We start from the raw sequence: 12,699 nt of genomic DNA, 5'->3' as shown, positions 1-12,699 counted from the left end.
AGACCAGCCTGGCCAACATGGTGAAACTCCGTCTCTACTAAAAATACAAAAATTAGCCAGGCATGGTGACACACGCCTGTAATCCAGCTACTCGGGAGGCTGAGACAGGAGAATAGCTTGAACTCGGGAGGCGGAGATTGCAGTAAGCCAAGATCCCACCACTGCACTCCAGCCTGGGACAGAGATACACTCCGTTTCAAAAAAAAAAAATAAAATAAAATAAAAATTTTAAAAAGATGGTATACACGTGTGATTTAAACCATAAAAATTTAAAAATGTATAGGAAAAAGACTATAAGGAACATGTCAAAATGTTAACATTGGTTGCTTCTGGGTGGGGGATTCACAGGTGGTTCCTTCTTTATAATTCCCTTTATTTGCAATATTTTCTAAATTTTCTATTGTGCTAACCAGAAAATTTGACAGGAAAAATAAACTTGGAAATGATAGGAGAAAATAAAATATAAAAATAGGCCTAAGTTTTCTTTCTTTTTGAGATGGAATTTTGCTCTGTTGCCCAGGCTGGAGTGCAGTGGCATGGTCTCAGCTCACTGCAACCTCCACTTCCTGAGGTTCAAGCAATTCTCGTGTCTCAGCCTCTCAAGTAGCTGGGACTAAACGTGCATGCCACCACATGCAGCTAATTTTTGTATTTTTAGTAGAGATGGGGTTTTACCATGTTGACCAGGCTGGTCTCAAACTCCTAACCTCAAGTGATCCACCCACCTCAGCCTCCCAAAATGTTGGGATTAAAGGCATGAGCCACACTGCGCCTAGCCAAATTTTTTTTTTTTTTTCCCTGAGACGGAGTTTCGCACTTGTTGCCCAGGCTGGAGTGCAATGGCGCAATCTCAGCTCACTGCAACCTTGGCCTCCTGGGTTCAAGCAATTTTTCTACCTCAGCCTCCCAAGTAGCTGAGATGATAGGTGCCCACCACCATTCCTGGCTGATTTTGTATTTTTAGTAGAGATGATGTTTCACCATGTTGGTCAGGCTCGTCTTGAACTCCTGACCTCAGGGGATCTGCCCACCTTGGTCTCCCAAAGTGCTGGGATTACAGGTGTGAGCCACCACGCCCGGCCCCCAATTTTTTTTTAAAAAGACACATTTACTGATTAACTCACTAACATAACACTTCTGATGAATGCCCTGCTACCCCTACCTCACCACCCCTCCGACCTCAAGTAAACACCAAAAAGTCTAAATAAGGCAGGGTGAGAAGAGCAAGCCCTTTATCTGCTGGGGAACCACAGGTACTGAAATCCCAATGACCTCTATGGCAGACTGTTGCAGTAATGGCCCTCGGCGTGCTCATGTATCCTTTTATGCATGATCCTTTGCAATGTGACTTTGCAGTTCTCCTCTCAAAAGGTGCAATCTATTTCCCAACCATGGGATCAAGGCTTGGCCATGTAACTTGTTTTAGCCAATGGGACAACATTAAACATGACATAAGCAAAGGCCTGAAAAATGCTTGCACATTGGGGCTTGTCCTCTCTTGCTGCTAGAAACCTTTTTGCCACCTTGTGGAAGAGCTTGGTAGACTAAAGACCATGTAGAGGGAAGCCTTAGCCATCTAAGTAGGTCTGAGACACCTGAAGGAGAACTTTTGAGATCATGCAGGCCCAGGCAAGCTGGCCTGGACTAGAAGAACAGCTCAGCCAACCCACAGAATCATGAGAAATTATTAACTGTTATTTTAAGTCACTATGTTTTGGATAGACTGTTAAGCAGCAAAAACTAACTGAAGGATGCATCCTCAGTGCGAATACTATCCAGCCAAGGAGATGAAGAAAATTTTTCCATTATCCTCTAAACTCCATGTTCAACTCAATGGTCATTCTTCCCTCCTCAGAGATGGCCTTTCTTTTTTTTTTTTTTTTTTTTAATTTTTTATTTATTTTATTATTATTATTATTATTACTTTATTTTATTTTATTTTATTTTTTGAGACGGAGTCTCGCTCTGTCACCCAAGCTGGAGTGCTGTGGCCGGATCTCAGCTCACTGCAAGCTCCGCCTCCTGGGTTCACGCCATTCTCCTGCCTCAGCCTCCCGAGTAGCTGGGACTGCAGGCGCCGCCACCTTGCCCGGCTAGTATTTTTTTTGTAGTTTTCAGTAGAGATGGGGTTTCACCGTGTTAGCCAGGATGGTCTCGATCTCCTGACCTCGTGATCCGCCCGTCTTGGCCTCCCAAAGTGCTGGGATTACAGGCTTGAGCCACTGCGCCCGGCAGAGATGGCCTTTCAGTATAGGTGATAATCTTGGACCTTATAGAGCTCAACACTCAGCAGAATTTCCCCCCTTGACAACAAAACTACCAGAGCACTGGGATGATGGTATCAGAACGTTCTCAGAAGCCTCAGACTGCTTGCTAAAATCTGTTCAAGGTCTTCCTTTTATCTCAAACCATATAGTATCAAATGTAACATGCTCCATTACCTCTGATTTTATTGGACTAATTACATAAACTCTGTGTCTTATTAATCATTTTAGCTCCAGAACCTAACACAGTGCCTGACACACAGCAGACACTCAAATGTTTGCTGAATAAACAAATGAGTGACTGATTCAGGTCTTCTGATATTAAATATCCCTCCTACCTCAAGTCTATTTTTCCCTGACCACCCCTACAGAGTTTAAGAGACAGAATACTAGATTACCTTTAGGACTCCATGGAGCATCATCTGAATTCTTCTTTTTCTTGGGTCGAGATTTCAAAGCAGGGTCATCATCGTCAGACTCCAGCGAAGGATAGACTGCAGGGAGAGGGGAAAACAGGGTAAAATGAGATTTCATCCAAAGGGTGAAGACAGAATGACACCTACTCCAGCTCCTACCCTTCCCCTAAAAATGTACCTTTTACTTAATCCATACTCAACTCCAAGAGTCTCTGAATGTACCACATACATTTCATGCCGTTCTACTTTGCATCCTTGCGACAAATGTCCTTCTCCTAGATTCACCTAATTCTGATTCATTCACCCAACATCCATTTAGTGAATAACTTCATGAGTTACTTTATTTACTCACCCTTCAAAATTCAGCTTTAGATTTACTTTCCACAAGAACTCTTCCCTCCCTCTCCTAAACTGATTGAGATGCCTCCTACTTGGCTCTCCATAGCATCCTGTGCCATCCCTCTACTGAAGCTGTTATATAGTATTTAAGAGCTGATTAGTAAATCTGTTGCCTCCAATTTAACATGAGGGCAGGAACATGTATTATTTATTTCAAATTAAGGGAGCCTACTAACACAATGAAGCGTAAGTTCTCAGTAACTGTTTACTACGTGAATGAAGAAATAAACGGTATATGCTTAACGCACACAAAAGGAACAAAAAGATCACCTAGGCTGAAAAAAACAAACAATTCCATCAAAAAGTGGGTGAAGGATATGAACAGACACTTCTCAAGAGAAGACATTTATCCAGCCAACAAACATATGAAAAAATACTCAACATCACTGGTCATTAGAGAAATGCAAATCAAAACCACAATGAGATACCATCTCATGTCAGTTAGACTGGTGATCATTAAAAAGTCAGGAAACAACAGATGCTGGAGAGGATGTGGAGAAATAGGAATGCTTTTACACTGTTGGTGGGTGTATAAATTAGTTCGACCATTGTGGAAGACAGTGTGGCAATTCCTCAGGGATCTAGAACCAGAAATACCATTTGACCCTGCAATCCCATTACTGGGTATATACCCAAAGGATTATAAATCATTCTACTATAAAGACACATGCACACGTATGTTTATTGCGGCACTGTTCACAATAGCAAAGACTTGGAACCAACCCAAATGCCCATCACTGATAGACTGGATAAAGAAAATGTGGCACACATATACCATGGAATACTATGCAGCCATAAAAAGGATGAGTTCGTATCCTTTGCAGGGACATGGATGAAAGTGGAAACTATCATTCTCAGCAAACTAACACAGGAACAGAAAACCAAACACCACATGTTGTCATTCATAAGTGAGAGTTGAACAGTGAGAAGACATGAACACACGGAGGGAAACATCACACACTGGGGCCTGTCAGGGGGAGGGGGGCTAGGGGAGGGATAGCATTAGGAGAAATATCTAATGTAGATGACAGGTTGATGGGTGCAGCAAACCACCATGGCACATGTATACCTATGTAACAAGCCTGCACGTTCTGCACATGTATCCCAGAAAAGTAAAATTTAAAAAAAGGAAAAAAGAAAGAAAATATGGTGTGTACACACAGCAGAGTTATTATGCAGCCTTAAAAAAAGGAAATCTATCACATACTACAACATGGATAAACACGGAAGATATTAGGCTACGAAAAAAAGGCCAGAACAAATACTATACAATTCCACTCTTACAAAGTATCTAAAGGTGTCAAAATCATAGAAATAGGAAGTAGAGGCCGGGCGCAGTGGCTCATGCCTGTAATCCCTGCACTCTGGGAGGCTGAGGCAGGTGGATCACCTGAGGTCACAAGTTTGAGACCAGCCTGGCCAACATGATGAAACTCTGTCTCTATTAAAAATACAAAAAAGTAGCTGGGTGTGGTGGCACACACCTGTAACCCCAGCTACTCAGGAGGCTGACGCAGGAGAATCACTTGAACCTGGGAGGCGGAGGTTGCAGCGAGCCAAGATCACGCCACTGCACTCCAGCCTGGGCAACAAGAGCAAAAACTCCGTCTCCAAAAAAAAAAAAGAAGAAGGTGATGACCAATGGGTGGGGGAGGAATTAAAGTGTTTAGGGTTGAACAGTTTAAGTGTTGCAAGATGAAAAAGTTAGAGATCTGTTGCACAACAATGTGAATATACTTAACAGTACTGAACTGTACACTTTAAAATGATTAAGATGGTAAATTTGTCAAGTCTAACAGAGCTTAAAGGTAAATAACGGAAAAAAGATGGTAAATTTAATGGTATGTTTTTTTACAAAAAAATATGCGCACGCACACACACATGAAGAGGGTGCAGGGAGGGAGGAGTGACACCACTGATAATGGAGTAATAGGGAGCTCCAAGGATCTGTCTCTCCACTGAAACAACCATCAACCTGGCAAAAACTGTCAGAACAACTTTTATGGAACTCTGGAGTTCAATAAAAATCTCACAACAAGAAAGGGGGTGATTAACAAAGAAAAAGGCTGCTAAAATCATGTCTTTAAGAAACTCCAGATGCAGGTGGATCATTTGAGGTCAGGAGTTCGAGACCAGCCTCGCCAACATGGCGAAACCCTGTCTCTACTAAAAATACAAAAATCAGCCAGACATGGTAGCACATGCCTGTAATCCTAGCTACTCAGGAGGCTGAGGCACGAAGCTTGCTTGAACCCGGGATATAGAGGTTGTAGTGAGCCAAGATTGTACCACTGTACTCCTGTCTGCCAAACAAAGAAAGTTGTCAGGAAATCTCTATCAGAAAATCTCAGCTTACTAATGAGGCTAAGTAATGGAGACTCTAACTGCACAATAAGGAATACAATCTTTGTAAAAAGTAGCTGGGAAAAGTCACTAAACAACAGATGACTATAGTTCATAACAAGCAACAAAAGCAAACTGAGGAAGGAAAATCTGACTACCAGAATAAACTACATTATAATATTCAAAACGTCCAGTTTCCAACAAAAAAAAATCTTGAGGCATGCAACGGAAAGGGAAGTATGGCCCATTTACAGGAAAAAAAAAGAGAAACTGACAAAAACTGTCCCTAAGGAAGCTTTGACTTTGTATTTACCATACAAAGACTTTAAATCAACTATGCTGAAAGAGCAAAAGGAAACCACTGACAAAGAACAAAAGGAAACCAGAAGAATGATGTCTCAACAAACAGAACAAAAAGCAGCAACAGAAAGATAACTGGAATACCTCTAACACATGAAAATTAAACATACTTTTAAATAAACATGGGTCAAAGAGGAGATCCCACAGGAAAACAGAAAATGTTTCCATTAATAAAAATGAAATTGTAACATAAAACTTGGGGGATGCAACTAAAGTTCTGCTTAAAGGGAAATTTAAAGTGCTAAATGTTTACATTAGAAATTAAAAATATCTCATGAGAAAGGAATCATTACAACTGATATCACAGAAATACAAAGGTAGAGACTACTATGAACAACTATACACCAACAAATTGGAAACTGGGAAGAAATGGATAAATTCCTGGACACATATAACCTACCATGCTTGAACCATGAAGAAACAGAAAATCTGAACAAATAAGAAGTAATGAGACTGAAGCAGTAATAAGTCTGCCATCAAAGAAATGCCCAGAATCTGCTGGATTCACTGCTGAATTCTACCAGACATTAAAACAACAATTCTGCCTTAACTCAAAACACTGAAGAGGAGGGAATACTTCCGCAAAACTCATTCTATGAGGCCAGCTTTATCCTGATACCAATACAACAATTAAAACTACAGGCCTGGCCGGGCACGGTAGCTCACGTCTATAATCCCAGCACTTTGGAAGGCCAAGGCAGGCAGATCACCTGAAGTCAGGAGTCAGAGATCAGTCTGGCCAATATGGCGAAACCCCATCTCTACTAAAAATACAAAAAATTAGCTGGGCGTGATGGCGGGCACCTGTAATCCCAGTTACTTGGAGGCTGAGGCAGGAGAATCGCTTGAACCCAGGAGGCGGAGGTTGCAGTGAGCCGAGACTGCACCACCGCACTCCAGCCTAGGTGACAGAGCAAGAATCCATCTCAAAAAATAAAAATAAAAGAAATGATAAACAAATTTAGTAAAGATGGCTGGGTGCAGTGGCTCAAGCCTGTAATCCCAGCACTTTGCGAGGCTGAGACGGGCAGACAGCTTGAGCTCAGGAGTTCGAGACCAACCTGGGCAACATGGTAAAACCTCGTCTCTACTAGAAATGCAAAAATTAGCTGGGTGTGGTGGCGGGCGCCCGTAGTCCCAGCTACTTGGGTGGCTGGGACTAATGAAGAACAAAAGAGAGAAAATCAAACAGACACAATCAGAAATGATAAGGGAGACATTACCACTGACCCCACAGAAATACAAACAACCATCAGAGAATACTATAAATACCTCTATGCACATAAACTAGAAAATCTAGAAGAAATGGATGAATTCCTGGACACATACACCCTCCCAAGAATTAACTAGGAAGGAACTGAATCCCTGAATAGACCAATAATGAGTTTGGAAATTGAGGCAGTAATAAATAGCTTACTGACCAAAAAAAGCCCAGGACCAGAGAGATTTATAGCTGAATTCCACCACAGGTACAAAGAAGAGCTGGTACCATTTCTACTGAAACTGTTTCAAAAAACTGAAAAGAAGGGACTCCTCCCTAACTCATTTTATAAGGCCAGCATCATCCCAATACCAAAACCTGGCAGAGATACAACAAAAAAAGAAAACTTCGGCCGGCTGCGGTGGCTCACGCTTGTAATCTCAGCACTTTGGGAGGCCGAGGCAGGCAGACCACGAGGTCAAGAGATCAAGACCATCCTGGCCAACATGGCGAAGATTGTTTTGGAGTAAGAACTCAATGGCGAAACCCCGTCTCTACTAAAAATACAAAAATTAGCTGGGTGTAGTGGTGTGCGCTTATAGTTCCAGCTACTCGAGAAGCTGAGGCAGGACAATCACTTGAACCCAGGAGGCAGATGTTGCAGTCAGCAGAGATCACGTCACTGCACTCCAGCCTGGTGACAGAGCGAGACGCCGTCTCAAAAAAAAAAAAGAAAGAAAACTTCAGGCCAACATCCCTGATGAACACTGATGCAAAAATCCTCAATAAAACACGAGCAAACTGAATCCAGCAGCACATCTAAAAGCTTATCCACCACAATCAGGTTGGCTTCATCCCTGGGATGCAAAGTTGGTTCAACATATGCAAATTAATAAATGTAATTCATCACACAAACAGAACTAAAGTCAAAAACATCATTATCTCAATAGATGCAGAAAAGATCTTTGATAAAATTCAACATCCCTTCATGTTAAAAACTCTCAATTATCTAGGTATTGAAGGAACATACCTCAAAATAATAAGAGCCATACATGAAAAACCCACAACCAATATCATACTAAATGGGCAAAAGATGGAAGCATTCCCCTTGAAAACTGGCACAAGACAAGAATGCCCTTTCTCGCCACTCCTATTCAACATAGCATTGGAAGTTCTGGCCAGGGCAACCAGGCAAGAGAAAGAAATAAAGGGTATTCCAATAGGGAGAGAAGAAGTAACATTATCTTTATTTTCAGATGACATGATCCTATATCTAAGAAAACTCCATCATCTCAGCCCAATAGTTTCTTCAGCTGATAAGCAACTTCAGCAAAGTATCAGGATACAAAATCAATGTGCAAAAAATCACAAGTATTTCTTTACACCAACAACAGACAGGCAGAGAGCCATATCATGAATGAACTCCCATTCACAATTGCTACAAAAAGAATATAATACCTATGAATACAGATAACAAGAGAAATGAAGGACCTCTGCAAGGAGAACTACAAACCACTGATCAAGGAAATGAGAGAGGACACAAACAGAAAAATATTCCATGCTCATGGACAGAAAGAATCAGTATCGTGAAAATGGCCACACTGCCCAAAGTAATTTACAGATTCAATGCTATTCCCATTAAACCACTACTGACATTCTTCACTGAATTAAAGAAACTACTTGAAAATTCAAGTGGATCTTCATTCTTTTGAATGAAAAAAGAGCCCAAATAGCCAAGGCAACCCGAAGCAAAAAGAACAAAGCTGGAGGCATCACGCTACCCAACTTCATACTACAAGGCTACAGTAACCAAAACAGCATGGAACTGGTACAAAGACAGACACATAGACCAATGAACAGAATAGAGAACCCAGAAATTAGACCACACACCTACAAACATCTCATCTTCGACAAACCTGACAAGAACAAGCAATAGAGAAAGGATTCTCTATTTAATAAGTGGTGCTGGGGAGAACCAGGTAGCCATATGCAGAAATTGAAACTGGATCCCTTCCTTATACCATATACAAAAATTAACGTAAGATGAATAAAGGATCTAAATGTAAAACCCAAAACTATAAAAACCCTAGAAGAAAATCTAGGCAATACTATTCAGGACATAGGCACGGGCAAAGATTTTATGACAAAAATGCCAAAAGCAATTGCAACAAAAGTAAAAATTGACAAATGGGATCTAATTAAAGAACTTCTGCACAACAAAAGAAACTATCATCAGAGTGAACAACCTACAGAATGGGAGAAAATTTTTGCAATATAAGCATCTGGCAAAGGTATGACATCCAGAGTCTATGAGGAACTTAAATTTATAAGAAAACAACCCCATTAAAAAGTGGCCTAGGACAAGAACAGACACTTCTCAAAAGAAGACATTCGGCCGGGTGCGGTGGCTCACGCCTGTAATCCCAGCACTTTGGGAGGCCGAGGCATGTAGATCACGAAGTCAGGAGATCGAGACCATCCTGCCTAACACGGTGAAACCCCATCTCTACTAAAAATACAAAAAAATTAGCCGAGCATGGTGGCGGGCGCCTGTAGTCCCAGCTACTTGGGAGGCTGAGGCAGGAGAATGGCGTGAATTCGGGAGGCACAACTTGCAGTGAGATGAGATCTCGCCACTGCACTCCAGCCTGGCTAACAGAGCGAGACTCCGTCTCAAAAAAAAAAAAAAAAAAAAAAAGAAGACATTCATGGGGCCATCATATGAAAAACAAACTCAACATCACTGATCATTAGAGAAATGCAAATCAAAACCAGTGAGACACTATCGCACACCAGCAGAATGGCAATTTAAAAACAACAGATGCTGGTGAGGTTGCAGAGAAAAAGGAACGCTTTTACACTGTTGGTGAGAGTGTAAATTAGTTCAAGCATTGTGGAAGGCAGCATGGTGATTCCTCAAAGATCTAGAGGCAGAACTACCATTTGACGCAGTAATCCTATCACTGGGTATATACCCAAAGGAATAGAAATCATTCTATTATAAAGACATGCACATGTATGTTCACTGCAGCAGTATTCACAATAGCAAGGACATGGAATCAACCAAAATGCCCATCAATGATAGACTGGATAAAGAAAAGCTGGTACATATACAGCATGGAATACTATGCAGTCATAAAAAGGAACGAGATCACGTCCATTGCAGGGACATGGATGGAACTGGAAACTTATTCTCAGCAAACTAGCACAGGAACAGAAAACTAAATACCACATGTTCTCATTTATAAGTGGGAGCTGAACAACGAGAACACATGGACACATGGGAGTGGGGGAACAACATATACTAGGGCCTGTCGGTGGCAACGAGGGAGAGTATAAGGAAGAATAGCTAATGGATGCTGGGCTTAATACCTAGGTGATAGGTTGGTCTGTGCAGTAAACCACCATGGCACATGTTTACCTATGTAATAAACCTGCACATCCTGTACATGTAACTCAGAACATAAAAGTTGAAAAAAAAAAAAGGCTCGACAGGTATATGGGGAAAAATGTCCAATATTACTCATCATCAGGGAAACAGAAATCAAAACCACAATGAGAAATCATCTCACCTCAGTTAGAATGGCTATTATCCAAAAGACAAGAAGTAACAAATGCTGGAGAGGATTTGTTATTCTTCAGCATTTGGAGAAAGAGGAACATTCATACACTGTTGGTGGGAATATAAGGTAGTACAACTATCATGGAAAACAGTACGGAGAAAATAAAAATAGAACTACCATATGATCCAGCAATTCCACTGCTGGGCATATCCAAAAGGAAATAAATCAGTGTATCAAAGAGATATCTGCATTCCCATGTTCACTGCAGTATTATTCACAATAGCCAAGGTATGGAATCAACCTAAGTGTCCATCAATGGACAAACGAGTGAAATTAAGAAATGTGGTATATATAAACAATGGAATATTATTCAGCCATTAAAACAAATGAAATCCTGTCACTTGCAGTAAAATGAATGAAAATGGAGATCATTATATTAAGTGAAATAAGCCAGGAATAGGCAGACAAATATTGCATGTTCTCACTCATATGTGAGACCTAAAAAAGTGGATCTCACAGAGGTGGAGAGTAGAATGATGGTTACCAGAGGCTGGGAAAGGCAGCAGGGGATGAAAAATAGTTGGTTAATGGGTACAAAAATACAGTTAGACAGAAGGAATAAATTCTAGCATTCACTAGTACAGTCAGGAAATTACAGTTAATAATTTATTGTGTATTTCAAGATAGCTAGAAGAGAATTATAATGTTTCTGACACAAAAATAAAGGTTTGATGATAGATATATCACTAAGCTTAACTTCATCATTACACATTGTATATGTGTATCAAAATATCACATGTATCCCCAAAATATATACAATATGCTGTTAATATATCAACTTTATAAAATACTAAAACAAAACAAGAAAAAGGCTGGGCATGGTGGCTCTGCCTGTAATCCCAGTACTTTGGGAGGCCAAGGTGGGCGGATCACTTGAGGTCAGGAGTTCGAGACCAGCCTGGTGAAATCCCATCTCTACTAAAAATGCAAAAATTAGCTGGGCATGGTGGTGCGTGACTGTAATCCCAGCTACTTGGGAGGCTGAGGCAGGAGAACCACTTCAACCTGGGAGGCGGAGGTTGGAGCGAGCCGAGACTGTGCCACTGCACTCCAGCCTGGGTGACAGAGCAAGACTCTTAGTCTCAAAACAAAAAAAACCCAAAAATAGAATAAAAGTAAAAATAGCAAAAAAAGATATGAAAAAGGTCTCAAATAAATAATCTAAGTAATCATCTCTGAAATCAGAAAAAGAATAAAATAAAACTACAGCAATCTTAACTACATTAAGAGCGGAATGTAATTGACAAAGATAAAACATAGAAAATGAAACAAAAAATATTGAAAAGGTCAATTAAATTGACACAATAAGGCCTGGCTCACACTTGTAATCCCAGTACTTTGGGAGGTCCAGAAGAGATGATCACTTGAGGTCAGGAGTTTGACACAAGGCTATGCAACATAGTGAGACCCCCATCTCCATAAAAATAAAAAATCAGCCAGTGGCATGCACCTGTAGTCCTAAAAACACCTTTTAAGTTACAAAAAAAAAAAAAAAAGACAAAGTGCCAGCAATTGCAAAGAAAAAAAGAGAGAGAGAGAGAAGAAACAATTCACCAATATCAAGAATGAGAAGGGAAGAGGGGGATATCACTAAAGACCCCATAGACATTTAAAGAATAATAGGGGAATTCTACAAACAACTCTATGCCCATAAATTCTGTAAGTTATATGAAACAGACCAATTCCTTGAAAGACACAAATTATAAAAACTCACCCAAACTCTTTCCCCTCTTTTCACTACTGCACTTGGCTAGTCTTAATTTAAATAAATAACTCACCTAAAAATCAAACAGATAACCTGAAAATTCTATATCTACTAAAGAAAATAAATCCAGGCTGGGTGTAGTGGCTCATGCCTAAAATCCCAGTACTTCGGGAGGCCCAGGCGGACGGATTACTTAAGGTCAGGAGTTCAAGAACAGCCTGGCCAACATGGTAAAACCTCATCTCTACTAGGAAAAAAAAAAAATTGGCCGGGCATGGTGGCACACACCTTCAGTCGCAGCTACTCAGGAGGCTGAGAATCACCTGAATGCAGGAAGCAGCGGTTGCAGTGAGCCAAGATTGTGGCACTGCACTCCAGCCTGGGTGAC

General features: G+C 40.8%; 1 protein-coding gene across 1 annotated transcript in view; it reads right to left on the bottom strand.

The window, feature by feature from the left end:
- The window catches only part of PHF8 (PHD finger protein 8), a 78,845-nt gene that overhangs the window by 21,558 nt on the left and 44,588 nt on the right, over positions 1–12,699 (bottom strand). The window contains exon 17 of the mRNA XM_023202474.2: positions 2,663–2,758. Within this exon, the coding sequence (XP_023058242.1) occupies positions 2,663–2,758 (96 nt within the window). The remainder of the gene's footprint in view (positions 1–2,662; positions 2,759–12,699) is intronic.

The sequence above is a fragment of the Piliocolobus tephrosceles genome, chromosome 12, assembly GCF_002776525.5.
Source record: "Piliocolobus tephrosceles isolate RC106 chromosome 12, ASM277652v3, whole genome shotgun sequence".
In the NCBI taxonomy this organism is placed as follows: domain Eukaryota; kingdom Metazoa; phylum Chordata; class Mammalia; order Primates; family Cercopithecidae; genus Piliocolobus; species Piliocolobus tephrosceles.
The sequence above is the reverse complement of the archived record's forward strand: the minus strand, read 5'-3'. Positions and strand labels throughout refer to the sequence as shown.